Source organism: Lingula anatina, chromosome 6 (genome assembly GCF_051362555.1).
Source record: "Lingula anatina isolate TDL-2025a chromosome 6, LinAna3.0, whole genome shotgun sequence".
Taxonomy (NCBI): domain Eukaryota; kingdom Metazoa; phylum Brachiopoda; class Lingulata; order Lingulida; family Lingulidae; genus Lingula; species Lingula anatina.
The window spans coordinates 23,312,830-23,339,155 of record NC_141772.1 but is presented as its reverse complement, the minus strand read 5'-3'; the positions used below and the strand labels follow the sequence as shown (position 1 = coordinate 23,339,155).

At 36.4% G+C, this 26,326-nt stretch overlaps 3 protein-coding genes across 4 annotated transcripts in view; 1 reads left to right on the top strand and 2 right to left on the bottom strand.

The window, feature by feature from the left end:
• Nucleotides 1–265: 265 nt before the first annotated feature.
• Nucleotides 266–2,921, bottom strand: LOC106179308 (uncharacterized). Its single transcript, XM_087015291.1, has 2 exons — nucleotides 2,900–2,921; nucleotides 266–1,749 (listed from the first exon to the last, which is right to left on the bottom strand). Exon 2 carries the CDS (start codon nucleotides 1,744–1,746, stop codon nucleotides 931–933), a length of 816 nt encoding a protein of 271 aa, XP_086871417.1. The 5' UTR covers nucleotides 1,747–1,749; nucleotides 2,900–2,921; the 3' UTR covers nucleotides 266–930.
• A 588-nt stretch (nucleotides 2,922–3,509) lies between these two features.
• Nucleotides 3,510–6,362, bottom strand: LOC106152616 (uncharacterized). Its single transcript, XM_087015290.1, has 3 exons — nucleotides 6,178–6,362; nucleotides 5,887–6,009; nucleotides 3,510–4,601 (listed from the first exon to the last, which is right to left on the bottom strand). Exons 2-3 carry the CDS (start codon nucleotides 5,889–5,891, stop codon nucleotides 3,770–3,772), a joined length of 837 nt encoding a protein of 278 aa, XP_086871416.1. The 5' UTR covers nucleotides 5,892–6,009; nucleotides 6,178–6,362; the 3' UTR covers nucleotides 3,510–3,769.
• A 5,112-nt stretch (nucleotides 6,363–11,474) lies between these two features.
• The window catches only part of LOC106179301 (solute carrier family 61 member 1-like), a 23,191-nt gene continuing 8,339 nt past the window's right edge, over nucleotides 11,475–26,326 (top strand). For both annotated transcript variants that reach the window (XM_087015220.1, XM_087015221.1), the window contains exons 1-12: nucleotides 11,475–11,817; nucleotides 14,317–14,461; nucleotides 14,862–14,922; nucleotides 16,243–16,350; nucleotides 16,741–16,859; nucleotides 17,263–17,399; nucleotides 21,693–21,898; nucleotides 22,334–22,404; nucleotides 22,707–22,761; nucleotides 23,185–23,287; nucleotides 23,721–23,788; nucleotides 24,127–24,206. In XM_087015220.1, coding sequence (XP_086871346.1) covers nucleotides 11,670–11,817; nucleotides 14,317–14,461; nucleotides 14,862–14,922; nucleotides 16,243–16,350; nucleotides 16,741–16,859; nucleotides 17,263–17,399; nucleotides 21,693–21,898; nucleotides 22,334–22,404; nucleotides 22,707–22,761; nucleotides 23,185–23,287; nucleotides 23,721–23,788; nucleotides 24,127–24,206 — 1,301 coding nt within the window. In that variant the 5' untranslated portion in view covers nucleotides 11,475–11,669. The remainder of the gene's footprint in view (nucleotides 11,818–14,316; nucleotides 14,462–14,861; nucleotides 14,923–16,242; nucleotides 16,351–16,740; nucleotides 16,860–17,262; nucleotides 17,400–21,692; nucleotides 21,899–22,333; nucleotides 22,405–22,706; nucleotides 22,762–23,184; nucleotides 23,288–23,720; nucleotides 23,789–24,126; nucleotides 24,207–26,326) is intronic.

The following is a 26,326-nucleotide window of genomic DNA, read 5'->3' as shown; positions in this document are numbered from 1 at the left end:
CGGATAATAACATTTCATATTTTCCATTCCGAACAAAAAAATGTTCAGGGTGCGACTAAATCGTTCAATAATTTACAGATTTAGTGAGAAATGCTGATCTGAAATTCAGTATAAGCATTCAAATCACCGCCATATTTCATACAAACCCGCTGTTTGTACAAGCCAGGTTAAGGAAAATTATATAGAAATTACTTTTCCATCCACGTAATAAACAGTTTCAAATATTTAATCTAGACAATCACAAAAATGTTTTTATCTAATATAATTAAAGATGTTTGTAATGTTTTTATTCAAGCAGAAAAGTAATAAACGTTTAATACACAGTAACAAATCAAAATCGGTTAAAAATATCTCAAAATAATTCTTCAAATAAAAAATATGGAAGTCTAAATGATTTTGGAATCATAAAAATCATAAAATAGACGGATCTCAATGTTGCTTTTAGGTATATCTCAGCCATAAAAACGATCCACAGGACAGCATTACGTAAAAAAAATATTTTACAAAGTTCTACCTTCACCTAAATAGGCAAACAAGGTCGGGATAATTGAACTTACTAAATTTTGCACACACAATGCGACACAACTCTAAATATTTGTGTTTGTGCGTTACAAGTTTTTTAGCGCAGTGTTTCAATTAATACACCGGTCGTACGTCAAAAATCAAAGAAACAAAATCCGCAAGTGACAGAGATACATAATTGACATATCTTGCAGATAGACAAGTCACTCGTGTGTATCGTTACACTGATTTCACTTTAAATCTGCCAAAGCAGGGATTTTAACGTCCTCGTAAGACAAGGGCATATAGTCCGTTGGCAATGTCCAACATGTTACCCAGGAGTATTATCAGAAATATATTAAAACAACCTCTGTGTGGGGAGGACGGGTCATTTCGCAGTCCTGTTTTAATATTTTCCGTCCACTGGCTCTAATACTTTCCGTTCACCGCAAAGAACGCCATGACAAACAGGTAAGCAAGAGCCGAGATCTGTGGCGAAGCCGCTGCGCTAACCTTGACACACGCCCCCTCTGTGCTGGAGGCTCCCTCGGTGGCGCACATGCTGGAGTTGGAGAGGATGGGGGAGAGAACGGGGGTACGGAACCCGCACAGCTCCCGCAGGGTCTGCACGCGGGCTGGCGTGGCTTGGTACGCATATTTCATACGCAGTCTGAAGTTGGAGCCGGTTTCCAGTGAACCGACGAAGATGTAATCCTGGCCCGGTCTGACGTGGGTGAAGTCGCACGTGGAGCCCAGGCTGATGTTGCCTCGCGGCAATGCGTCCGATTTCAAATCTGACTTGGAGTGCTTTAAAACGCAGTAGAGCTCCACTACGTACACGTACAAGGGGAGAATCACCCTCGTTAACGGCCCTGGGATTGTTATAGCGCCACCGCCCGACCCCAACTGGATGTCTACGTCACACTTGTCACACGTGTTGTCCAGGCACGAGAGACAGCTCCCCTTGACGCTGGCGGAGACATTCGTGACGTAATAATCCACAACCCGGCCATGGATTGCCTCCTGGTTATAGTAAAGAACTTCATTAAATGGCTTTGAAGAGTTGAGTTCATTGGAAACAAAGTTGAAATTCGAAGGCGGAGAAGGACCTAGGACTGATACACTAGTGGCTTTGAAGAACGGGCAGTCCCCGGCGTAGATAGGCGGCGCTAGCGTCGTGGAGGTCTGTGACAGAGATCCCTGTATGAAACACAAGCACAACACAGCTATCACCATCGGTGCCATTATCTGGAAGAGAAGATACAAAGGAATTTTACTGACAGACGACCCGAATAAAAAACTTCCTCTGTTCCTACTGTATTAATAAGTAAATAACAAGGCAGCAAAGCTGTCAAATGTACAGACAAAAAACAGGAAATAACTATGCACAAAATAGGCTACTGTCAATTCTGATGCAAAAGTACATTATGTTAAACTGCAAATTCAACATCAAATTTTAATTATGCTCAACAGGTAATAACAATGTAAGTAAAATGTGTAACAAGCATAAGGCTTCAGGCCCATGGGAGTTCAAGTTCACACTTTGAAAATGTATAACTTCCAGAAAAAGAAGCCAATTAGACTACTTTTCCAACTCAGGCTGCATTTTAGTCCTGTATTTTTTTTTTTTTTTTTGAAAGTTTGGCAATCATAAGTAACATGGTTTTCCCATAATGGTCATCATGGCAGCAGCACCCAAAATTGTGTTTTCTTCTATTCTGATGCCATATTACATAATGCACGCACACACACAAGTGTATGCACAGACTTGAATTGCCTCATATCTGGATGACATCTCAAGATAGGGGCTGTTGCAATATGACGTCAGTTACCACAGCAACGGTTCAGGCGGGTGGGACTTTCAACAACCAGTGGGTCAATTAATGGACAAAAACAGTGTAAAGAGGACGTAAAAGATTCTCTTTTCTTTTGGAAGTGCTGGCTACAGTCCTGTGATATTCGACGCAATGTTGGAAATAAATGACGCAGGTCGTCTCGCAGAGTATTCCCCCCGTATTCCGCTTATTTATGTTAAAATCAATATATCTGGGGGCGTGAATTGCAAGTCTAAAAAAACGACTGTGCCAACACTTACGGCAAAACAGCAACTATCCTGGTAAATATACAGTAGCCATATGCAATTATTATCGGCAAGTGTGTTGCGAATAAAAGCCCTACGCAATGCGGTCTTTGTGCTACTCTGCGACATAATACAGTGAGGAGATCAATTAGACCTACTAGTGCTTTATAGAAATGGCGGTAACCCGTCTGCAGCAGATGACCTATAGTGGACAGAAGACAGGTGTTCAAAATGTCTAAACAGCGTCTATAGGGGCCTACACCCTTTACATTTACGTCCCAGCTTCACTGACCCCATTTAGATCCGGTAAAATCTCACCTCTGCACTGGCTTTATGTATAGTCTCAAATATAGGTCACTAAACTACGCGAGCAATAACGTTTCCTCTACCATTCACAACACACACAATACAGGGGCGGATTTAGGCCGTCTTCTGGGTCTTCTGGAAGACAGTCAGATTTTCAAGTTTACATTGACGGGTATCTAATTTTTTCCGTTGGAAGACAGTCAAAAATGGAGGATAGATTAATAAAGATAATTTGGAAGACTGTCAGATTATATCTCTGGATCGGCCCCTGCAATACCATGTTCATATGTCGAGCCACACTCACACACGCCGACTTACCTTCTTTATGTCCACCTGCAAATGGTTAAATTTCGCAACTTTCTCTTTGCTTTATACCGCAACGAACATCCTTTTTCCTGGAAAGATTTCAAAACTGGTTTTTCTCCAGTGACTCATTCCACAGCGGTCATACATTATCACAGTGCTGCTGACACCGTGTTGTGACGTCATCCTCGAGCTCGTGCATAAAGCTCTTCTACAGGGTCACCGTTAACACAACAGTAGGCTATAATTGAAGACAACTTGGGGGGGGGGGGGGGGATACAAGAAAGATGACTATTTGGTATAACATGGTATAGAGGTGTTTCACATTGTAACAGACTTTATGTCATTTTATGAACCGATCGAGGTTTCAGTGGCAATTTTCTGTACGATGATGAAGTCGATGAACACTATAGTATATATACATACATGAATATATGACCACGGCTTTCATCACTGATATTTTCCAAAGGACAGTGAGTGATTTCTTACTGTAGTTGCCAAACAAAAATATAATATAGGCCCCATATGTTCTTTTATGAGTCCGTCTTGGGTTTGGCGTACAATTTTAAGCGTTTAGACTTAAATAAAACGACAATTAATTGAACTATAACAAAAAGTATATAAAGTGAAAGTAATAGGAAAAACTGATGCTATGTATGCAATGCGTGATATAGAAGCCGCTGCAACTGCTTCACAAGGCATGTCGGGGTCTGTCCCGTACGTTGAACACTGGCTATAGTCAGCCAACGTCGGTGATATCTCCGGCGATCGAAAGCCACACAGCTGGCGAAGAAGTTCGACTTTTTCGTCAAGCATTTTATAGGCATATTTAAGCTCAAAGTTGAGCTTAGGGCTTAAAGTGGTCACTCGTCCAGTAAAGATGTATTCAGCGTTCGGTCGTACGTGGCTAAAATCACAAGTGGTCGCCAGCGTTATTCGAGCTGGGAGAGCTCTGTACGTCAGGGCAGGTACGTTATGTTTTACCACACATATAAGGTCCACGTCATAATAGTGCTGTGGGAGAATGTATTGCGTCACACCTGGCTCCACGTATCCACCGATAGCTAACGTGACGTCACACGAAGAGCACGTGGCGTCACACGTCAAACAGGTACCCTTGGCTCCGACAGTGACGTTTCCCATGCGGTAGTCGACAACTTTACCCTGTATTACATCCTGGGAGTGAAACAGCTCGTCCTTAAATGTTCGACTGGAGTTTATTGCTGTTGTAACCAGGCTGAATTCAACTTTGAACTTTGAGCCAAGGATTTTGGGGGTCTGTGCCTTAAAGAAAGGGCACTCTGGTGCAATAACTGGTGAGGGTGGAGTTGGTGATGGTTCCTCCCCTTCGACAAGGTGTAACATCAACAGCGCTGACAGGTGTAGTACAAGACTGCCTCCAAACATCTTTCTGAAACAACAAAAGTTTTAATTTTAACATTACTAAAATAATGTTTAAGCCTATTTTGTGGTAATCGGACTTTTATGCTGCTTATTTTTTATGGTTGTAAACAAAAACAGTTTAAGACCAAATAAATTTTAGAATTCTTTTAGAAAAAAAAAAAATTTACTAAAGGTATTTTAAAATGTCGAACTACCTAGAATTCGGTGATTTAATATACATTAAAAACAATTTAAGAAATTACGTAAAAGCACGTCTCCTGGTATTCCCCCACTACCTAATGAACGGTTGTTTATAACAGTGGACCTAATTAATGTACTGCTAGTGGCATGACGTAAGCTATTGCCACTGACCTCAGGTTTTAAAGAACTATGAACTTTTGGAAGATATTGTGATGCTTTTAGAGCTTTAAGACTATGGCAGAACACAGGTAATGGCGAACCACAGTTATTGTTTAAATGTTAAAATTAAATAAATAAAAAAATAGACAGCGGGCCACACAGCCAGTCAGTCAGGCAGGCAAACTAACCGTTAGCTGGACCTTACCAAACTCAGGGTAATAAACTGAGGCAGGCACTGACATCAATAAACGTATTCACACGCAAAGGGAGTACAGGAATGAGCAGCCACAGGAGAATAAAAACACTAACTCAAATGCCGTACACGTATTGATTTCTTCTAATAGTAGATCGAAGTAAGGAGAGAGGCAGCCAGCGTCCGACATGCTTACGAGTTACGACCTACCAATATTACAAACTCTCACCCCTCACAGCTCTCTCCTTCCTCCACCCCACCCCCACCCAAACCCTCTACAACCTGACCCCAGAATTATTAGATCTACGTCACTGTACACCAGGTACTGAGGAAACGCGCACGCACGCGCGCGTGTGGGGGGGGGGGGTCAGAAAAAAAGAGACGGCGGTTTGTGTGTGTGTGTGTGTGTGTGTGTGTGTGTGTGTGTATGGCATCAATCTTACTTTCTGCACCACTTTTGACTGACGTACATAGTTGAAAATAGCTACATCCCCACCCCTCGTTGCCGGCTCCAAAGCTTTTCTATGTTCAGCGCGTGTTCACGCATCTCTTGCCTATTGTCTATTGAAATATTTATCGTATTATTTATCGTGAAATATTTATCGTCGCCACCGGGAGTGTAGATACATCGTATGTAAGAACTAGGGCTTGTTAAACACGTGTAAATAAATATCACCCCAGGGTATATGCACAAGTGCCATATATATAGGCCTACCTCTAATATCAGACGTACAGTTTGAAATTTAGAGATGCGCCTCACCTCATCTCTCCGTGGTCCCCACAGAATTATATACCACTCTGTTCTGTCGCATGAAGAAGTTCAGTCGATACAGAAGCTATGACAAAGAAGCTGACACTGCGGTAACGGGATCTCCGTCTAGGTCTGTGAAAGAAACAACACTATATATATGTAGGCCTATCTGTTTACCGCATTGAACTGCTAAACAATTTACGAGACATTCCAGTCTGAAGTAGCATCTTTCGTCCATTTGGGGCTTTATTTAGTGCATGTTGACAGCAGCTATAATGATCACGTTTACTTGACACCTACCTGATATTGCAGATATTCCACTGGCTATATTCGCTCGATGTATATTAACGGCGTATTAACACGGCACGTAGCGTGAATAATAACGATTTGACCTATTTCTCCCATTGCTGTTTTCTTCTGTGGGCGCAGGTGGTAGATGAAGATTATCTGAGACTGTAGTTAATTAATTAGATTGCATCGCCTGTTCGCCAGAAACATTATCGTTTCAACACTGAGTTTTTTTGTTTTTTTTTATGTACAGACACATATAGCCATCATCTGCGTCTGTCGTCGCCGTCGTCGCCGTCGTCGCTGTCGCCGTCGCCGTCGCCGTCGCCGTGCACTTTTACCGATAACACGATAAGTGGAAAACCATTTTGCCTTTTGATTTGAAACTTGCAGAACTGATGAATATTCATAATACGCAGGTCAAGTTCGAAAATCAGCATGATCGGGTCACTCTTAGGGAATTTATGCTGTTTTTTCACTTTTTTCAACATATATGCAGCACCGATAACACCATAAGTGGAAAACCATTGTACCTTTTGGCTTGAAACTTACAGAACTGATGAATATTCATAATACGCAGGTTGAGTTCGAAAATCAGCATGATCGGGTCACTTAAAGGGAATTTATGCTGTTTTTTCACTTTTTTCAGCATATATGCAGCACCGATAACACAATAAGTGGAAAACCATTTTACCTTTTGGCTTGAAACTTACAGAACTGATGAATATACATAATACGCAGGTCAAGTTCGAAAATCAGCGTGATTGGATCATTTTTAGTGAATTTAGGCTATTTTTTCTCTTTTTTTCAGCATATATACAGCACGGATAACACCATAAATGGAAAACCATTTGACCTTTTGGCTTGAAACCTACAGAACTGATGAATATTCATAATACGCAGGTCAAGTTCGAAAATCAGCATGATTGGGTCATTTTTAGTGAATTTAGGCTATTTTTTCACTTTTTTTCAGCATTTTTGCAACACTGATAACACAATAAATGAAGAGCTGTTTTACCCTTTGGCTTGAAACTTACAGAACTGATAAATATTCATAATACGCAGGTCAAGTTCGAAAATCAGCACGATCGGGTCACTTATAGGGAATTTATGCTGTTTTTTTTCACTTTTTTCAGTATATATGCAACACTGATAACACAATATAAGAAAAACAGATTGGCCAATTGTCATTATACTCACAGGAGGGGCCAATCTTACTAAAACGCAGGTTGAGTTTGAAAATCAGCGTAATCAGTCCATTATTTTAAAAGGTAATGCTGTTTTTTCACATTTCCTCACATTCAATTCTTAGGCATGTTAACAGTCTCATTATTGAACTAATAAGATACGTAAATGTGTTTGTTTGGCATTTCCTGCATCTTTACAACATTGTTAGTTGATTTTGTAAAAATGATGGTAAACTTGTTATCTTGTATTGTGTAATAAAGTGTCAAAAATGGAAATAAACTCATATCATTGCAGTTTGTCAGATGTATTCATCCACTATGTTCAGAATCTCAGAATGGAGGAAGTTGGACATTTAAAACTGTTCTATTGATACTTTTCCCATCTCATCAATTTTCTTCATTGGTCATATAAAAATGGCAGTAAACTGTTTATGTTGTTTTATGTTTAAAAAGTGTTAAAAATGGAAATAAACCCATTTCAGAACAGTGCTGTATTGTTTACATTTTGGCATTTTCAATATGTGACTTTGAAGTTCCATGGGCCTGAAGGCTTTTGCTAGTCACATTTTCTGAATAACCATGATACTAATATTTTATAATTAAAAATTGATGGTCATTATGCAGTAAAACATTATGTAATATTGCATGAAAATTTTAAGAAACCCCTATTTTGGGCACTGCTCCCATGATGACCATTTAAAGAAAATCATGTCACTTACTGTTCTCAAACTTACAGGAAAGAAACATGGGACTAAAATACAGCTCCAGTAGGCAATGCAGTCTGTTTGGTAAATTTTTCTGGCAATTAAACAGTTTTTTGTGAAAATTTAATTTTTCACTTATTGGCATTTTCAAGGTGTGACTTTGAAGTTCCATGATCCTGAAGACCTTTGCTTGTCACATTTCCTGAATATCCATGATACTAATATTTTATAATTAAAAATTGATGGTCATTATGCTGTTAAACATTATGTAATGTTGCATCAAAATTTGAAGAAACCCCTATTTTGGGCACTGCTCCCATGATGACCATTTAACAAAAATCATGTCAATTACTGTTCTCAAACTTACAGGAAAGAAACGTGGGTCTAAAATACAGCTTCAGTAGGCAATGCAGTCTGTTTGGTAAATTTTTCTGGCAATTAAACAGTTTTTTGTGAAAATTTAATTTTTCACATATTGGCATTTCCAAGGTGTGACTTAGAACCTCCACGGGCTTGAAGACCCGTGCTAGTCACATTTTGTGAAAATCCATGACACTTATATTTTATTATTAAAAATCGATGGTCATTATGCTGTTAAGCATTATGTAATGTTGCATCAAAATAGAAGAAAACAATTTTTGGTGCTGCTGCCTTGATGACCATTATGGAAAAACCGTGTTACTTATAACTGTCAAACTTTCAAAAAAGAAACACAGGACTAAAATGCAGCCTGAGTTAGAAAAGCAGTCTAATTGGCTTCTTTTTCTGGAAGCTATACATTTTAGTGTTATATTCATTATCTTTTTTGGCATATTCATTGTGGGACTCGGAGCTCCCATGGACATGAAGCCAAATGGTAATCATATTTTCTACATGTCCATCCTATTTATAGTCAATAAACAAAAATTGATGATAATTATTCTCTAATTTATTATGTAATGTTACATCAAAATTGACAATCTTTTTGCACTGCTACTGCAAACATTATGAAAAGAAAACTGTGCTACTTATTATAATTTTAAACTTACAAGTACGATTTTTAGGATTGGCCTTCAGCTCATGAGAAAACCAGCTCTATTGGATTATCATGTTTATTGTATTTATGCATTTTTTGTGAAATTTTCATTTTTCTCATTCTGGCACTTTCTAAGTATAAACTTGAACTCTGATGGGCCTGAAGCCTTATGCTTTTACTTTCGTCTGTGTTACCTGTTGTGCATAAGTTGATGTTGACATAATGTATTATTGCATCAGGATTGGTAGTCTCCTATTTTGGGCATTATGGTTTTGTGCTTTTCTTAAGGTGTGACTTATGGGCCTGAAGACCTTTGAGTGGGTCAGTCTGTAAATTACCCTTGGGTATCACTAGATTAATTTCAGAGTTATAAAGTCATTTGCTTTAATAGGCCATTAAATGAGATTACGTAAAGCACACTTGTTGATATTTCCCTGAAAACTCCCAAAGGTAAAGCTCTCTGCTAGATTAATAATAAGGAAGCAGTGATAATTATGCAGGTAAATTTTGTTTAATATTGCAAATAAGTTTTTTATATATATATATATATATATGTATATATATCAAACTGGAAGATTAAAAGTTTGAATAGCAGCTTCATTGGAATTATATTTACCTCAAGCTCTGCCAAGGAGGTTATATTTTCACCCCTGTTTGTCTGTCATCCACATAACACAAAAAGTTATGGACTGATTTTGCAGAAATTTTCAGGAACTGTCGGAAGTGGGCCAAAGAGGACAATGATTAATTTTTGGTGGTGGTCCGGATCAATAATCAATCAATTATCAATAATAATCAACAATTGCTGCCTTGGCAGAGGTCTGCACTCTCAAAGTGCTTTTCTAGTTTTGTTGTTTTCCTTTATAATTTTTTCTCAAACACTTGCATTTGTGACTTTTAGCCCCAGGCAGGCTCTCATCTGCCTGGGGCTCTGCACATTTTCTGTATTTCTACATAAGCAGTTGTATTGTTTTTTATGTCTTTAAACATTATGTAATATTATTTTATGCACTTTCATCATTTTTCAAATATTGAGACTTTCATAATGTGAATTTGAACTCTCATGGTCCTGAAACTGTAATCTTATTGAAAGGGTGGATTGAGACCATCTTCTGGGTCTTCCGGAAGACAGTCAGGTTATTAAGTTTATATTGACTGGTATCTATTTTTTTCTGTTGGAAGACCATCAAAATGGAGGATGGATCAACATAGATTCGTGATACTGTCAGAAAATATCTCTGGGTCCGCTCCTGTTATTGACCATGTTACCTGTTGTGCAAGATTAAAATTCAGTGTTGACTGACAGTGCTATTATAAGCATTATTTATTATTGCATCAAAATTGACAAAATGACCTTTTTTGCATCTTTATTTTCTGTTTTTTGTCTGTACATTTGACAGCTTTGCTGCCTTGTTTTTTTTAGATCCAGGAGGAGTACAGAAACTTTTATTATTTATACAGAGGACAGGGCCGTAGCCTCCGGGGGGACGGGGGGGGGGCAGCTGCCCCCCCCCCCCCCCCCCCCCCCCCCCGGGATTTGAGGTGCAAAAATAATAATCGCAAAGGTAAAAAAAAATAATTGCAAAGTTGGTATCAATTCTGTGAGAAAATGCACTCATGGCCACTAGACAATCATTCAACAATCTGTTTACAAAGGTGTACTGTTTTTAGCCAACTCAGTTCATGCCAGAAAGCTCACCCCCCTTAGGAAATGAAGTCCAATTGGCGTGTTGTGTTGAAAAAATGACTGTACTTATGGCAAAATGAACCCACAATTTCTGACTTCTGATTGAGCAATAAATAAAAGTTAAAATGCACCAGAATGCAGTATTATACATACAGTTTTTAAAAATTTTCCACACCGTGGGAGGGGGACACCCCCTCCCCCCTCGGGGGCTTTGCCCCCTCGTGTCCGTTTACTGCCCCCCCCCCCCCTGGCATTTTGCTCAGGCTACGGCCCTGCAGTTGTATGCGTTTAAACAGTTTCTCATTTATAAAGAAATCCTACCTTCCGAGATTTTAATCTTTGCTTCCTTAACTTCAGACCCATTCCCAGATCATATTCATTCCCTAATTTTAATACCTCCTTTTAAAGAGAAACTTTTTATCGCGTTAAGTGTAACATCCTGGAATATTGGACTATTTGACTAGTATTTGTTTAAGAAAATATTACCTAGATACGCCAAAATAATTTTTCCTGGGGTTATAAGCAGTTATAAGCAGCATTTCTTCATCCAACCTTGCACTCAGATACAAGTTTTATTCCTTTTTTAATTAAGTCATTTTTTTATACTGGTTTGTTTGGTGGGCCTTGTCATAGTTTCCAGTCATAGGTATTAAAACCCGTGGGAGGGAAATTGCGACAGCGCTGAACAACCGGCCATTGTGTTAGGTGTGACGGTATGTATAAATCGAACATCCGTGACCTATTTTTACCCACACCGACTATCACAGCCAAGCAGAGAAGCACCTGAAACTAAATTAACTCGTTTAGAGAGCAAAACTAGCAGCATTCGGCGACTAGAACAGCCAGAGATCTGCACTGTTTCATCTGCTGTCCAGTCGGGGTTATTCTGGCGCTAGCGGGCCGCGCCAAAGATGAGTATTTTCGTGGCGAGCCTGTGGGTGTTGGTGGTGATTTGTGTTGTGTTGTTTCTATACACTCGCTCTGACACCACGGCATCGGGGGATGCGGCGTTTAGAAGTTTTCAGCTCACCTATCTCGTGGTCTACATGCTGGCTATGGGTGAGTATTGAGAAATAGCTGGATTTTCAGTTTTTAAGCTTCCTCAATGTACGTGTGCGTGTGTGTGTGTGTGTGAGAGAGAGAGGGGGGGGGGGCAGCAAAAAATGCTTATTTTTTGAAAAAAGTTATTCCATAAAGCAGTCCCAGATAATTTCACGGTTCAGTAAATGAAGTGTGAATAATCATCCTGTGACAGTCATAGCCAGATTTTTTAAACTGATAACTATGATAACTCGATCCCTCTGTTTGCATGGGTGCTTGATTCTTTTCTTTTGGATCTTGAACTGTTAAGATCTAGATGAAGTGAGCAGGTTACTGGTACTTGATTCTTTATTTATCTCGTATTTTATCTTGCCAGATAATAAGATAATTATGCATGCAAGTGAACAATATGAAAAACAGGTAAAAATGGCCCAGAGCCAGTGCATATTCCATTGCATTAAAATGTTGGTATATGGATATGAAAATGTATAATATATGAGAGCTTACCCTGAGGTAATGCATTTAAATAACACACTGATGGGGGTCTCATACAAAATAAAATTATATGTATAACAACTTTAATACTACCAGTTCGTGGCATTCTTTACCTAAATCAAAGCTGAATTGAAAGACTTGATCATAAATCATTGTGTATGGTTGGGTTTGTGGCAAAAGTTTGACTTTAAATCTTTAAGCGATAAAGTTTCAATGAGTGTATGTAAAAAGGGATTTTTGACAACCTGATTTAATCTTGAACTGATGTCATATTGTAGAATGATTTAGAGCTCATACCAGCATGCTCTGTAAGTTTTTGCTTTCTTAATATATTGCAAGGTGACGTCTGATAAACCTGCTTTTAACTCTGTCGTGCAAAGAGGAATTTTAAAGAGAACAAAAATCTTCACACAGTAAATGTCAGGGCTATCATGATAAATTAGAACCTACAGTGTATGTGGGTGCATGCGTGTATGCTTGTGTGCGACTCCAATAGAAAAAGGGGGTGGAGTCATTTCTAGGTCAAATTGTCAATATGTTAAAAGAAGTTTAGGTCCTTGATTTTATATGCGTACTAGTACAGAAGTTAAACATAGGGTAGCTTTTCTGGTGGCTCAATGCAGTTAAAATGATCTATCACAACTTGGCATATTGTTATGAAGCTATACATTGATCTCCACATTGTATGGGATAGGTTAGTGTATAATTGATGGTAAAGGTTGGTTTAACTGGCATTAATTATTAATATGCTCATATTATACGAGGTATGGGTAGGAATGGAATGTATAATTAAGTGAACCCATAACCGCATCAGTATATATATTAGCAGTGAGGTTAAGTTTGTTTTTCTTTTTAAGAAAAGTAATATATAAAATGTTACATGCAATATTTTATTTTCAATTTGCCATTGATTTTGTAATAAAAAATCAGGTATTTGGCTAAAAAACATACATAAGAAGGGAACATTTTCAGATATTTAAACATATATTAATATGTACATTCATATTATATATTCATATTTAAAAATATGAAATATATGCCGTCATTTAGTTAATTTTTCAAGTTACAGTACCATTTGGATAAACTGCAATTCTACATACAGTACATTCTTCTTCATCTAAACACTTCATCCAAGACTGCTATTTTTGCCCTTTGTTACATACGTATTCCATGCAGTTTTGCCAATCTATTATAACCAGTTAAATAAGGTTTTTACCCGACTACCCCGAACCATAGGTAAAAAAATATTACACAACATGCCAATCATAATTAGATTTCATTACATTCAGGTAGCAAACATATTTTAAAGTTATTTCCACTTATTTTGTCAAATAGTTATATTGTTGGAAGTGGACCCTGTTACCCAAACGCATAAAATTAATGTAATCTCAAAACAGAACCAAAATTTCATCAACAAGTTTTAATAACTGAATTACAAAAAAAAAAAAAAAAAAAAAAAAAACAGCCATGAAGATGACCTGTTATGCTCTTCTCTTATCACCTGAATGTGTGGCATTGGTTTGGCACCATTAAACCAGTTTTAATCATTAAAAAAATAAAATGCTGTCACCCTTTGATAAAAGTGTCAATATGGCAGGATCGGGACCACCTTTCTTGTCTCTCCTGTTCCCTCTCCTTGTAATAGAGAATCTTAACAGGTGCCCTTCAGATTTTGTTTCTTTGGGAGACATCTGTTTATCCTAAGATCTACAACCAGAGGGTCAGGAGGAGTGAGGACAAGAGGGCCTTGATTTGTTCTGATGACATTTTGACGCCTTGTTAAAGCACAGACACAGATATGTCTACTAACACATTTAGCCGTCACCTGTGTCTGTTGTTGCTGTCGTCGCCATTGCCGATTCAGAGATAACATGATAAGTGGAAAAAAAGGTTTTACTTTTTACCAGAACTGATGAATATTTACAAAATACAGCTCGAGTTAAAAAATGAGCTTGTTTTATTATTTTATTTTAAAAAGTTATTATCATGCCTGGTAACATGGTTGATGTTGTTATGTTTCAGCTGGGGACTGGCTGCAGGGACCCCATGTGTACGCCCTGTATCAGCACTATGGAATGAGCACTCACGACATTGAGGTGCTCTTCGTGGCAGGCTTTGGCGCCAGTATGATCTTTGGGACTGTGGTCGGTTCATTTGCTGACAAGTAGTAAGTCTTCTGTCATGCTGTCTACTATAGCTGTACCCCTCCCCTCCCCCTTACCCCCCACCCTCTCTCTCTCTCTCTCTCTCTCTCTCTCTCTCTCTCTCTCCACTTTAGATCATTTTAACTGCATTGAGCCAAAGGAAAAGCTACCTTTATTAAATAAGATCCATCTGCTAGTATTTCCTTGCTTAAACAACTTCAAAAAAGGACAATTTTGTTTTTCTTTGATGGGGTGTTTTCTCATATTTTTATTGAAGAGAGATGAGATTACCAAATTCAAATAGTAATTATAATATTTCAGTACAGTGTCTTTTTGAAAAAAAAATTCTTTGGTTAAAGAAAAAAGACATTGTGGTATATATAATATTTAAGGTATTGACCCTGATATTTACTTTATTTCTAGTGGAAGGCGAGCCAACTGTATCCTGTATGGTGTGCTCTATGGTATGGCGTGTGTCACTAAGGTAGGTGGCGCCACTCACAGGTCCTATCACCAGGCCAGAATGAAACCAATCGCCATTTCTTTTCCATTTCCAGCAGCTTTTCTATTCCTAAAAATATATGGAGACTTGAAATTCACTTAAATATTTAGCTGTGAAGCACTACAATTTTGGTTCCAAAAGTATATGTCACATATATATGATTCATTAGTATTGAAGTATACCAGCATGACTTATTACTAGTAAATGCTTTATAATATGAATATGATATTTTGCATTTTAATCTGTTGTATAACACTTCTGAGCACCTGATATGGCAGGCGGGCTGTATCCTCCCCAGGGAGGTGAGAGCGTCTATAGAGTGCAACAGGGCAAAAAAAAAAAAAAAAAATGACCAGTCTTCTCTGACTTAAATAAATTTCATTTAAATAAATAAATATATAAAGTATATATATGTACCTTTGGATTGCAATATTCCAATAAAGATTATTATTATTAGTATCACTAGCACCACATTTCCATAGATTTTTAGATCGATCTATCCCTGTGGGGAGTCTCACTAGATTACTGTCAGCTTGGCCGGCTTAAGCGTCTGTCCCGCCTACTAAAAGCTGTAAGGGGGTAATTAACTATGGTGCCCGCTCGGCTGACTGCAATTTAGCGTGAACCCCCAGGGAGTTAGGTCGATCTAAAACTTAATCTTTAGATCGATCTAAATCTCTCTGAAAACAACCTATGATATTCTTCCAAGCCAAAGATAAAATCATTTGGACAGCCTTTTGGTAAAATTTTCAGTCCCTAATAAAGACCAAAAATTCCCAAGACCAGTAGAAATTTGTCTTCAGTTGATCCAATTTTAAGAGCTGCCATTTTGAATTTACAGTCAGTCTGGTAAAAAGTCATTTGATACAGCAAATGTTCCGTAACTGCTGGTCTGAGAGTTTTCTGTCAAAAATTTATAGTATTTGCTCTCAGTGTCTGTTATGTCATTGTGCAACCTTCAAATTATGCCTGCATATTGCGAAACAGACCATGGCGTTTTATGTCATTTTGACAAACATTGTGTATTTTTTAAAATGTGATATACCATATAATTATTTTAGTTGTCATATTGTATGTATTGCTTGGTTATTTATGGATCCCTTATTGAACAAGAACTACTTATATTGCCCAATTTTTCTAAATAAATTTTTGTAAGGTTCTTTTACTTTATACAACTGGCACAGATGGAAAAAGATATTTTGGGTGGAAAAAATAGCCTAGTTTGAATCAGTATGTTATGAATACAGATGTCCATATTCACTCTTCTGTCTTAATGTTAATTTTTATATTGTTATATTTCAGCACTTTGGCAATTTCTGGATCCTTATGATTGGTCGGCTACTAGGAGGTACAGCTACGTCCATATTATATAGTGCTTTTGAATCCTGGCTGGTGTATGAACACAATAAGGTAGGCCAGGGCATAAAAGTAGTCCTTTAAGTCGAAACATTGTAAAACCATTTGATACATATTAAAACCTTGAAATACAAAGTCAATCATGCCATTGTGTTAGGTCCTGTGTGTCTTTGGTGCAGATATTCAAACATGAAACGATAGTTCAACTTACTCAGTCTGGTAAGTTGAACTATTGTTACATGTATTTTGATACTGTGGTGGTATCCTCACAAGAATTTCAGCTAGTCACTGATGCAGTGATATTTTAATACACTGAGACTATATTAAGGTCAAGTTCATTTATTCAGTATTGCAGGCTTACAGGTTGCTGCTAAATGTTGACACTATATCCACATTTGAATTAATTTCTGTGTATTGGACGTATTCTGTCTTATTGTCTTTCAGAGAGGATTTAGTCAGGATCTTCTCGGAACCTTATTTTCGCACGCCACCCTGGGGAACTCCTTGGTGGCCATCTTGGCTGGATTTGTGGCACAATTCTTCGCTGACAGCTTTGGTTTTGTGTAGGTGCAAATAATGAGAGTCATAACAACAAAATCTTACTAAAGTTTACGTTTATGATCTGTTTGACCATAATGATTTGAGTCTTTTTTTTTTTGAAAGAAGTGTTCCTGATTCATGATAAAACTGGCTCCGTATTGTTACTGTTTGCAAAAATGAATGGTAATTTTAAAAAGGCGATAAAGTAAGTTTTGGAAAAAAAGAAAAAAATCATCACTTTCTTATCATTAACCTTTTCAGACATTTGTAACAATTTTTAGTTTCACAATCTGAGTTTGATTTTTAATTTTACATTAACAAACTGTTGTTGGAACAATATAGCAAGAAAGTTTCCATGTTAATTCCAAATTAGATAAAATCCTTTTGGAGTTTGTTTTTCAAGCCCACATTATAATCATCTTTCAGAGCTCCCTTTGATGTGTCCTTGACTGTCCTGGCTATCATGTGTGTGGTGATCATATTTACCTGGTCCGAAAACTATGGGGACTCTGCTGTCAACGTGCGCACTTCGTTTGTTAGTGCTATCAAATCTATCAAATCAGGTAGGATATGAGTGAACGCTACAGTCTTGGTGTATTTAAACAGAATATCTTGTTACTGACATGAAGTGAAGTTTACATAAATATAACAAGCAGTACAAGTATTTAGTTATTATAATTTTTATTATGTACAGACACAGATGTGTCTGTACATGTAGCCGTCACCTGCGTCTGTCGTCGCCGTTGCCGTTGCCGTTGCCGTTGGCGTGCACTTTTACCGTAAACACGATAAGTGGAAAACGGATTTACGTTTTGACTTGAAACTTACAGAACTGATGAATATTCATAATATTCAGGTCAAGTTCGAAAATCAGCATGATTGGGCCATTTTTAGGGAAGTTATGCTGTTTTTTCACTTTTTTCAGCATATATGCAACACCGTAAACACGATAAGTGGAAAACAGTTTTACCTTTTGGTTTGAAACTTACAGAACTGATGAATATTTATAATACGCAGGTCAAGTTCGAAAATCAGCATGATTGGGTCATTTTTAGGGAAGTTATGCTTTTTTTTCACATTTTCTCTGATTCAATTCTTAGGCATGTTAATAGTCTCATTATTGAACTAATAAGATATGTAAAAGTGTTTTTTTGACATTTCCTGCATCTTTACAACATTGTTAGTTGATTATGTAAAAATGATGGTAAACTTGTTATCGTGTATTGTGAAATGAATTGTCAAAAATGGAAATAAACACATATCATTGCAGTTTGTCAGATTCAACCATCCACTATGTTCAGAATCTCAGAATGGAGGAAATTGGACATTTAATACTTTTTTCAGCATATATGCAACACCGTAAACACGATAAGTGGAAAACTGTTTTACCTTTTGGTTTGAAACTTACAGAACTGATGAATTTGTATAATACGCAGGTCAAGTTCGAAAATCAGCATGATCAGGTCATTTTTAGGGAAGTTTTGCTTTTTTTTCACTTTTTTCAGCATATATGCAACACCGTAAACACGATAAGTGGAAAACAGTTTTACCTTTTGGTTTGAAACTTACAGAACTGATGAATATTTATAATACGCAGGTCAAGTTCGAAAATCAGCATGATTGGGTCATTTTTAGGGAAGTTATGCTTTTTTTTCACATTTTCTCTGATTCAATTCTTAGGCATGTTAATAGTCTCATTATTGAACTAATAAGATATGTAAAAGTGTTTTTTTGACATTTCCTGCATCTTTACAACATTGTTAGTTGATTATGTAAAAATGATGGTAAACTTGTTATCGTGTATTGTGAAATGAATTGTCAAAAATGGAAATAAACACATATCATTGCAGTTTGTCAGATTCAACCATCCACTATGTTCAGAATCTCAGAATGGAGGAAATTGGACATTTAATACTGTTCTATTGATATTTTTCCCATCTCATCAATTTTCTTAGTTGGTCATATAAAAATGGCAGTAAACTGTTAATTTTGTTTCATGTTAAAAAATTGTTAAGAATGGAAAAAAAAACATTTCAGAACAGTGCTGTCTTGTTTACATTTTGGCATTTTCAAGATGTGACTTTGAAGTTCCATGGGCCTGAAGACCTTTGCTAGTCACATTTTCTGAATATCCATGATACTAATATTTTATTATTAAAAATAGATGGTCATTATGCTGTTAAACATTATGTAATATTGCATCAAAATTTGAAGAAACCCCTATTTTGGGCACTGCTCCCATGATGACCATTTAAGGAAAATCATGTCACTTACTGTTCTCAAACTTACAGGAAAGAAACATGGGACTAAAATACAGCTTCAGTAGGCAATGCAGTCTGTTTGGTAATTTTTTCTGGCAGTTAAACAGTTTTTTGTGAAAATTAAATTTTTCACATATTGGCATTTTCAAGGTGTGACTTTGAAGTTCTGTGATCCTGAAGACCTTTGCTTGTCACATTTTCTGAATGTCCATGTTACTTATATTTTATTATTAAAAATAGATGGTCATTATGCTGTTAAACATTATGTAATGTTACATTAAAATTTGAAGAAACCCCTATTTTGGGCACTGCTCCCATGATGAGCACTTAAGGAAAATCATGTCACTTACTGTTCTCAAACTTACAGGAAAGAAACATGGGACTAAAATACAGCTTCAGTAGGAAATGTAGTCTGTTTGGTAAATTTTTCTGGCAGTTAAACAGTTTTTTGTGAAAATTTCATTTTTCACATATTGGCATTTTCAAGGTGTGACTTAGAACCTCCACGGGCTTGAAGACCCATGCTAGTCACATTTTCTAAAAATCCATGATACGTATATATTATTATTAAAAATTGATGGTCATTATGCTGTTAAGCATTATGTAATGTTGCATCAAAATAGAAGAAAACACAATTTTTGGTGCTGCTGCCATGATGACCATTATGGGAAAACCGTGTTACTTATGACTGTCAAAGTTTCAAAAAAGAAACACAGGACTAAAATGCAGCCTGAGTTGGAAAAGCAGTCTAATTGGCTTCTTTTTCTGGAAGTTATACATTTTAGTGAAAAATTCATTATTATCGTGTTGGCATATTCATTGTGGGACTTGTAGCTCCCATGGACATGAAGCCGAATAGTAATCAAATTTTCTAAATGCCCATGCTATTTATAGTCAATAATAAAAAATTGGTGATAATTATTATATAATTTATTATGTAATGTTACATCAAAATTGACAAAAACTTTTTTGCACTGCTACTGCAAACATTATGAAAAGAAAACTGTGTTACTTATTATTATTTTTAACTTACAAGTATGATTTTTAGGATTGGCATGCAGTTCAAATTAGAAAGCCAGCTCAATTGGGTTATCTTTCATCATTGAATTCATGCAATTTTGTGTGAAATTTTCATTTTTCTCATTCTGGCACTCTCAAAGTATAAACTTGAACTCTGAAGGGCCTGAAGCCTTATGCTTTTACTTTCGTTGGTGTTACCTGTTGTGCATAATTAAAATTTGATGTTGACTGTGCAGTTAAACATATGTATTATTGCATCAGAATTGGTAGTCTCCTATTTTGTGCATTATTGTTATGTGCTTTTCTTAAGATGTGACTTATGGGCCTGAAAGATCTTTGAGAGGGTCAGTCTGTAAATTTCCCTTGGGTATCACTTAGCTAAGTTCAGAGTTATAAAGTCATTAATAGGCCATTAAATGAGATTACATAAAGCACACTTGTTGATATTTCCCTGTAAACTCCCAAAGGTTAAGCTCTCTGCTAGATTAATAATAAGTAAGCAGTGATAATTATGCAGGTAAATTTTGTTTAATATTGCAAATAAGTTATATATATATATATATATATATATATATATATATATATATATATATATATATATATATATATATATATATATATATCAAAAAAGATTAAAAGTTTGAATGGCAGCATCATTGGAATTATATTTACCTCTGCCAAGGAGGTTATGTTTTCACCCCTGTTTGTCTGTCATCAACATAACTCAAAAAGTTACAGACCGATTTTGATGAAATTTTCAGGAACTGTCAGAAGTGGGCAAGGAGGACAATGATTAGTTTTTGGTGGTGGTCCGGATCAATAATCAATCAATAATAATCAACAATTGCTGTCTTGGCAGAGGTCTGCGCTCTTGGAGTGCTTTTCTAGTTTTGTTATGTTTTCCTTTTTAATTTTTTCTCAAACACTGGCATTTGTGACTTTTAACTCTCATCTGCCTGAGGCTCTGCACATTTTCTATATTTCCACATAAGCAGTTGTATTGTTTTTTATGTCTTTAAACATTATGTAATATTATTTTATGCACTGTCATCATTTTTCAAATATTGAGACTTTCATCATGAGAATTTGAACTCTCATGGTCCTGAAACTGTAATCTTACTGAAGGGGTGGATTGAGACCATCTTCTGGGTCTTCCGGAAGACGGTCAGGTTATTAAGTTTATATTGACTGGTATCTATTTTTTTCTGTTGGAAGACCATCAAAATGGAGGATGGATCAACATAGATACTTTGGAATACTGTCAGAAAATATCTCTGGGTTCGCTCCTGTTATTGACCATGGTATCTGTTGTGCATGATTAAAATTCAGTGTTGACTGACAGTGCTATTATAAGCATTATTTATTATTGCATCAAAATTGACAAAATGACCTATTTTGCATCTTTATTTTCTGTTTTTTGTCTGTACATTTGACAGCTTTGCTGCCTTGTTATCATTATTATTATTATTTTTTTTTTTTTGTATTATTTATATTTTTTTTTCATCTGGCTATTTAACAACATTCAGTTTATCATATGTTACAAAACAGTACATTCTAATCCATCCTTCCCTTCAGACCGCAAGATATTATGCCTGGGTGTGATCCAGTCTCTCTTTGAGGGGTCCATGTACACCTTTGTCCTGGAGTGGACGCCCGCACTGACCCCTGTGGCCACAACAGCGTCCAGTGTGGCCAGCAGGAGACTCCTAGAGGAGGAAGACGTCACTGTAGAGGGGCACAGAGGGGCTATACCACATGGGTATATCTTTGCAGCATTTATGGTATGGTCCCCCATGGACAATTAATTTTATTTGTTTAAAGTTATATTTGAAGTAAGCCTTGATTCCCAATAATGCATGTGAAAAGATTTCTACTAGATTTTATTCTTCAAGTTTCTTGATTTCTTGTTGTAAATTGACCTACTTATCTGTCCCTTAAGTTTGTAAAATTCGATCAAACTAGTAATGCATGGCACAATACTGCTGCTTATGCTGTTATTCAACAGTTGGTAATATATTTCAGTCTTACTGCTTGGTGGAACTGCTCTTTATAAGTATGAGTGATCCATATTCATCATTAATTGTGGAAAAACCCTTTGCTTTACTTACAAAAATATTTTTGAATAAGTGTGTTTGATTATGTCACAAATACAGATTTGTTGAAACTTCACATTTCCATAGCTGTAACACTCGCTGATGTCTGTTTCTTTATTTCAGATTGCTATTATGATTGGGTCATCTCTATTTAAGATACTATGTAGATGGACCTCCATTGAGTCATTCATGAGGTATGTTTTTATCTCTCTTGTTTTGAATGGCTATTCCATGGCATTAGCTTTTGTTTTTGATTTTTTAAATGTAAGGTGTGGTAAAATTAACCGAGGGGCAAGTTGTTACTGAGTGTAAAAAGGTTTGGAATTGCCTGTATCAGTACATGTCATTGTAAGTGTCCTTTTTCTGACTTGTTTAATGCAGCTAATTTTAATGCAATTTTTAATTAAAATTTGAGTGGAAAATCTTCTTTATCAATACAAGACAATTATTTGGCTATTAGTAAATAATATTGTTATGTATAACTTTTTTATTTCAGACCTGTGTTATTCATATCAGCTGTAGCTCTGTGTACACCTATAGTGTGTCCGGGGGTAAGTGTAGTACTAGCAAGTCCAATCCTTTCCCTCTCCTCTCTCAGGAACATCTTAAATATTAAGAAATGTTAAGAAAGATCCATAGGCTTACATTCTATGATAGACATCTAAACTCTTCAGCTAGTACAAGAGTGTAATATTTATATTTATTTCTTGCAACTTAAAGCAGTTAATGTATTTCACAAAGAATGAATTAGCCTAATATATATTTATATCATGTACAAATTTTAATACCATGTTGAAGGAATTCATGTTATTCCAATTACATTGCACTGCTTGCTATGTTGGAAAAAAGCTGATACTGAAATAGAAAATGATGCTTTTGCTCAAACATAAGTTATAGGTGTAACAATACGGTAATTGAAGTAATGCTATTTATATCCTATTATCTAAAACTAATGGTAAAATTTCTGATTCTAGAACCAGCTTGTAATCTTCATTGGTTTCCTGGTATTTGAGGTGTGTGTGGGGTTGTTTTGGCCCTCCCTGGGGACTATGAGGGGGAAGTATGTCCCTGAGGAAAGTAAGCACATTTGGACGAAAAATAGTTCTGCTTTGGTCACTTAAATTTGTAGACTGTTTGCTTCATTTATTACCTCCGCCAAGGAGGTTATGTTTTCACCCCTGTCTTTCTGTCTGTCTGTTTGTCATCAACATAACTCCAAAAGTTATGGACCAATTTTGATGAAATTTTCAAGGTAGGTGGGGAATGGGTTAACTTAGAAGTGATTAGTTTTGGGTGGTGATCCGGATCAATAATCAATCAATAATCAATAATAATCAAAAATCGCTGCCTTGGCGGAGGTCTGCTCTCTCGGAGTGCTTTTCTAGTTGTGCATTAATTTCTTAGGAATGTGATGTTGTCAATTTACAATTTTATATTCATTGGAGAAAACAAATATGATCTTACTTTGTCAACGAAAGAAGTTTATTTTGATGTTTTTTTCCCTTCTCAGCTCGTGCTACTATAATGAACTGTTTCCGGATCCCGCTGAATCTCATTGTAGTCATTATACTTGTCCAGGTAAGTAACTGCTGATCTATCTGAGTCAGTACTTGAGTTGTTTCAGAACTTCCATAATGTAAACCTCAATCTTATCATATTTAAGATAAATTTTGGTACGTATGTTTCAGACAAAGTTGATTTTTTTCTTAATTTTTTCCATACTAGCATATTGATTTTTTTTATAATTCTAAATAAAGACATGCTTCACTAAAAAAACCTGAATTCTTTTTACAAGTCTTGAATTTAATGAAAATTCTTGTAAAATTATTGAAAAAGAAAGTCCTGAGTTGATAGTGATATTCAGTGTTTGTTCCAGCCATATTGGTATTAACTGTGCTATAATGACTGTGTTTCAGAACTTGAGGATGGATTTGATATTCAAGTGTTGTGTGATGTTTCTTCTGTGTGCTTGTCTCAGTCAGCATGTATTATATAGGTAAGTATAGGGGGTACACTCTCCAGTGACACGCACATACACTCACATGTAAGCATGCACATGTGAACATACATATCACACAGAGTATAGTACATATACACAAAACATTGCAAGCACACACACACACACACACGCACGCACACACAAATGTACACACACAGACAAGCACACACAGTATAACTTATATACACATGGTATTGCATGCACGTGCACACACACACACACACACACACACACACACAGTATAACCTATAAACACGTAGTATTGCATGCGCGCGCACACACACACACACACACACACAAACACAGTATAGTATTGCATGCACACACACACACACAAATGTACACACACAGACAAGCACACACAGTATAACTTATATACACATGGTATTGCATGCACGTGCACACACACACACACACACGCACACACACGCACACACACACATGGTTACACCATCACATATGAAAGCATGCAAGTATATTTCTGTGGCTGCTTCTGTGCAATTTCTTTCTTACATTAAACCAAAGTTAGTGGCCCATCCTCATGCATGCCAGACCTGTAGAGCATATTATTATTTTCACCAGAGGATTGAAATAATTCACTTTGTCCATGCAAAATGTATAAAATTCCTTGTTTAGAATGCTTCTGATTAATCAACATTTTAAGAACATAAAATCTAGATTTGTCAATGTTTTTATGTACAGACACAGATGTGTCTGTACATATAGCCATCATCTGCGTCTGTCGTCGCCGTCGTCGCCGTCGCCGTGCACTTTTACCGATAACACGATAAATGGAAAACTGTTTTTTCTTTTGGTATGAAACTTACAGAACTGATGAATATTCATAATACGCAGGTCAAGTTCGAAAATCAGCATGATCGGGTCACTTTTAGGGAATTTATGCTGTTTTTTCACTTTTTTCAGCATATATGCAGCACCGATAACACGATAAGTGAAAAACCATTTTACCTTTTGGCTTGAAAGTTACAGAACTGATGAATATTCATAATACGCAGGTCAAGTTCGAAAATCAGCATGATCGGGTCATTTTTAGGGAATTTATGCTGTTTTTTCACTTTTTTCAGCATATATGCAACCCCGATAACACGATAAGTGGAAAACCATCCTACCTTTTGGCTTGAAACTTACAAAACTGATTAATATTCATAATACACAGGTCAAGTTCGAAAATCAGCATGATTGGGTCATTTTTAGGGAATTTATGCTGTTTTTTCACTATTTTTCAGCATATATGCAGCACCGATAACACCATAAGTGGAAAACCAATTTACCTTTTGGCTTGAAACTTGTAGAACTGATAAATATTCATAATACGCAAGTCAAGTTCGAAAATCAGCATGATTCGATTATTGTTAGGGAATTTATGCTGTTTTTTCACTTTTTTCAGCATATATGCAGCACTGATAACACAATAAGTGGAAAACTGTTTTTTCATTTGGCTTGAAACTTACAGAACTAATGAATATTCATAATACACAGGGCAAGTTTGAAAATCAGCAAGATCGGGCAATTTTTATGGAAGTTATCCTGTTTTTTTTTTTTTTTTTTTTTTTTCAATTTTTTCAGCACTTTTATAACACCGATAACATGATAAGTGTAAAAATGTTTTTCCTTTCCTTGGATTGAAATTTACAGAACTGGTGAATATTTATTATACGCAGGTCAAGTTTGAAAATTGGCATGATTGGACTATTTTTACAAAAGTAATGCTGTTTTTTTCCCTTTATTCAGCATACATGCAACACTGATAACGCATTTTAAGGAAAACCAATCAGCCTTTTGTCTTGCAACTCACAGGAGTGATCAATCTGACCAGTATACAGATCAAGTTTGAAAATAAGCTTGATCAGTTAAGTTTTGATGAAGTTATTAGCCTTTTTGTATATAAGTGGTTTTTCTTCAGATTTAATTCTTAAGCATGTTAACAGTCTCATAACGGTACTAATTGGATATGTTAAAGTGTTGTTTTAACATTTTCTGCTTCTTAACAATATTGTTAGTTGATTATATAAAAATGACGGTAAACCTATTATCCTGCATTGTGTAATAAAGTATCAAAAATGGAAAGGAACTCATCATTGCAGTTCGTCAGATTC

What these genes read in the sequence shown, in the direction of transcription:
- LOC106179308 (XM_087015291.1), bottom strand. Translation starts at nt 1,746, where the DNA reads ATGGCACCGATGGTGATAGCTGTGTTGTGCTTGTGTTTCATACAGGGA.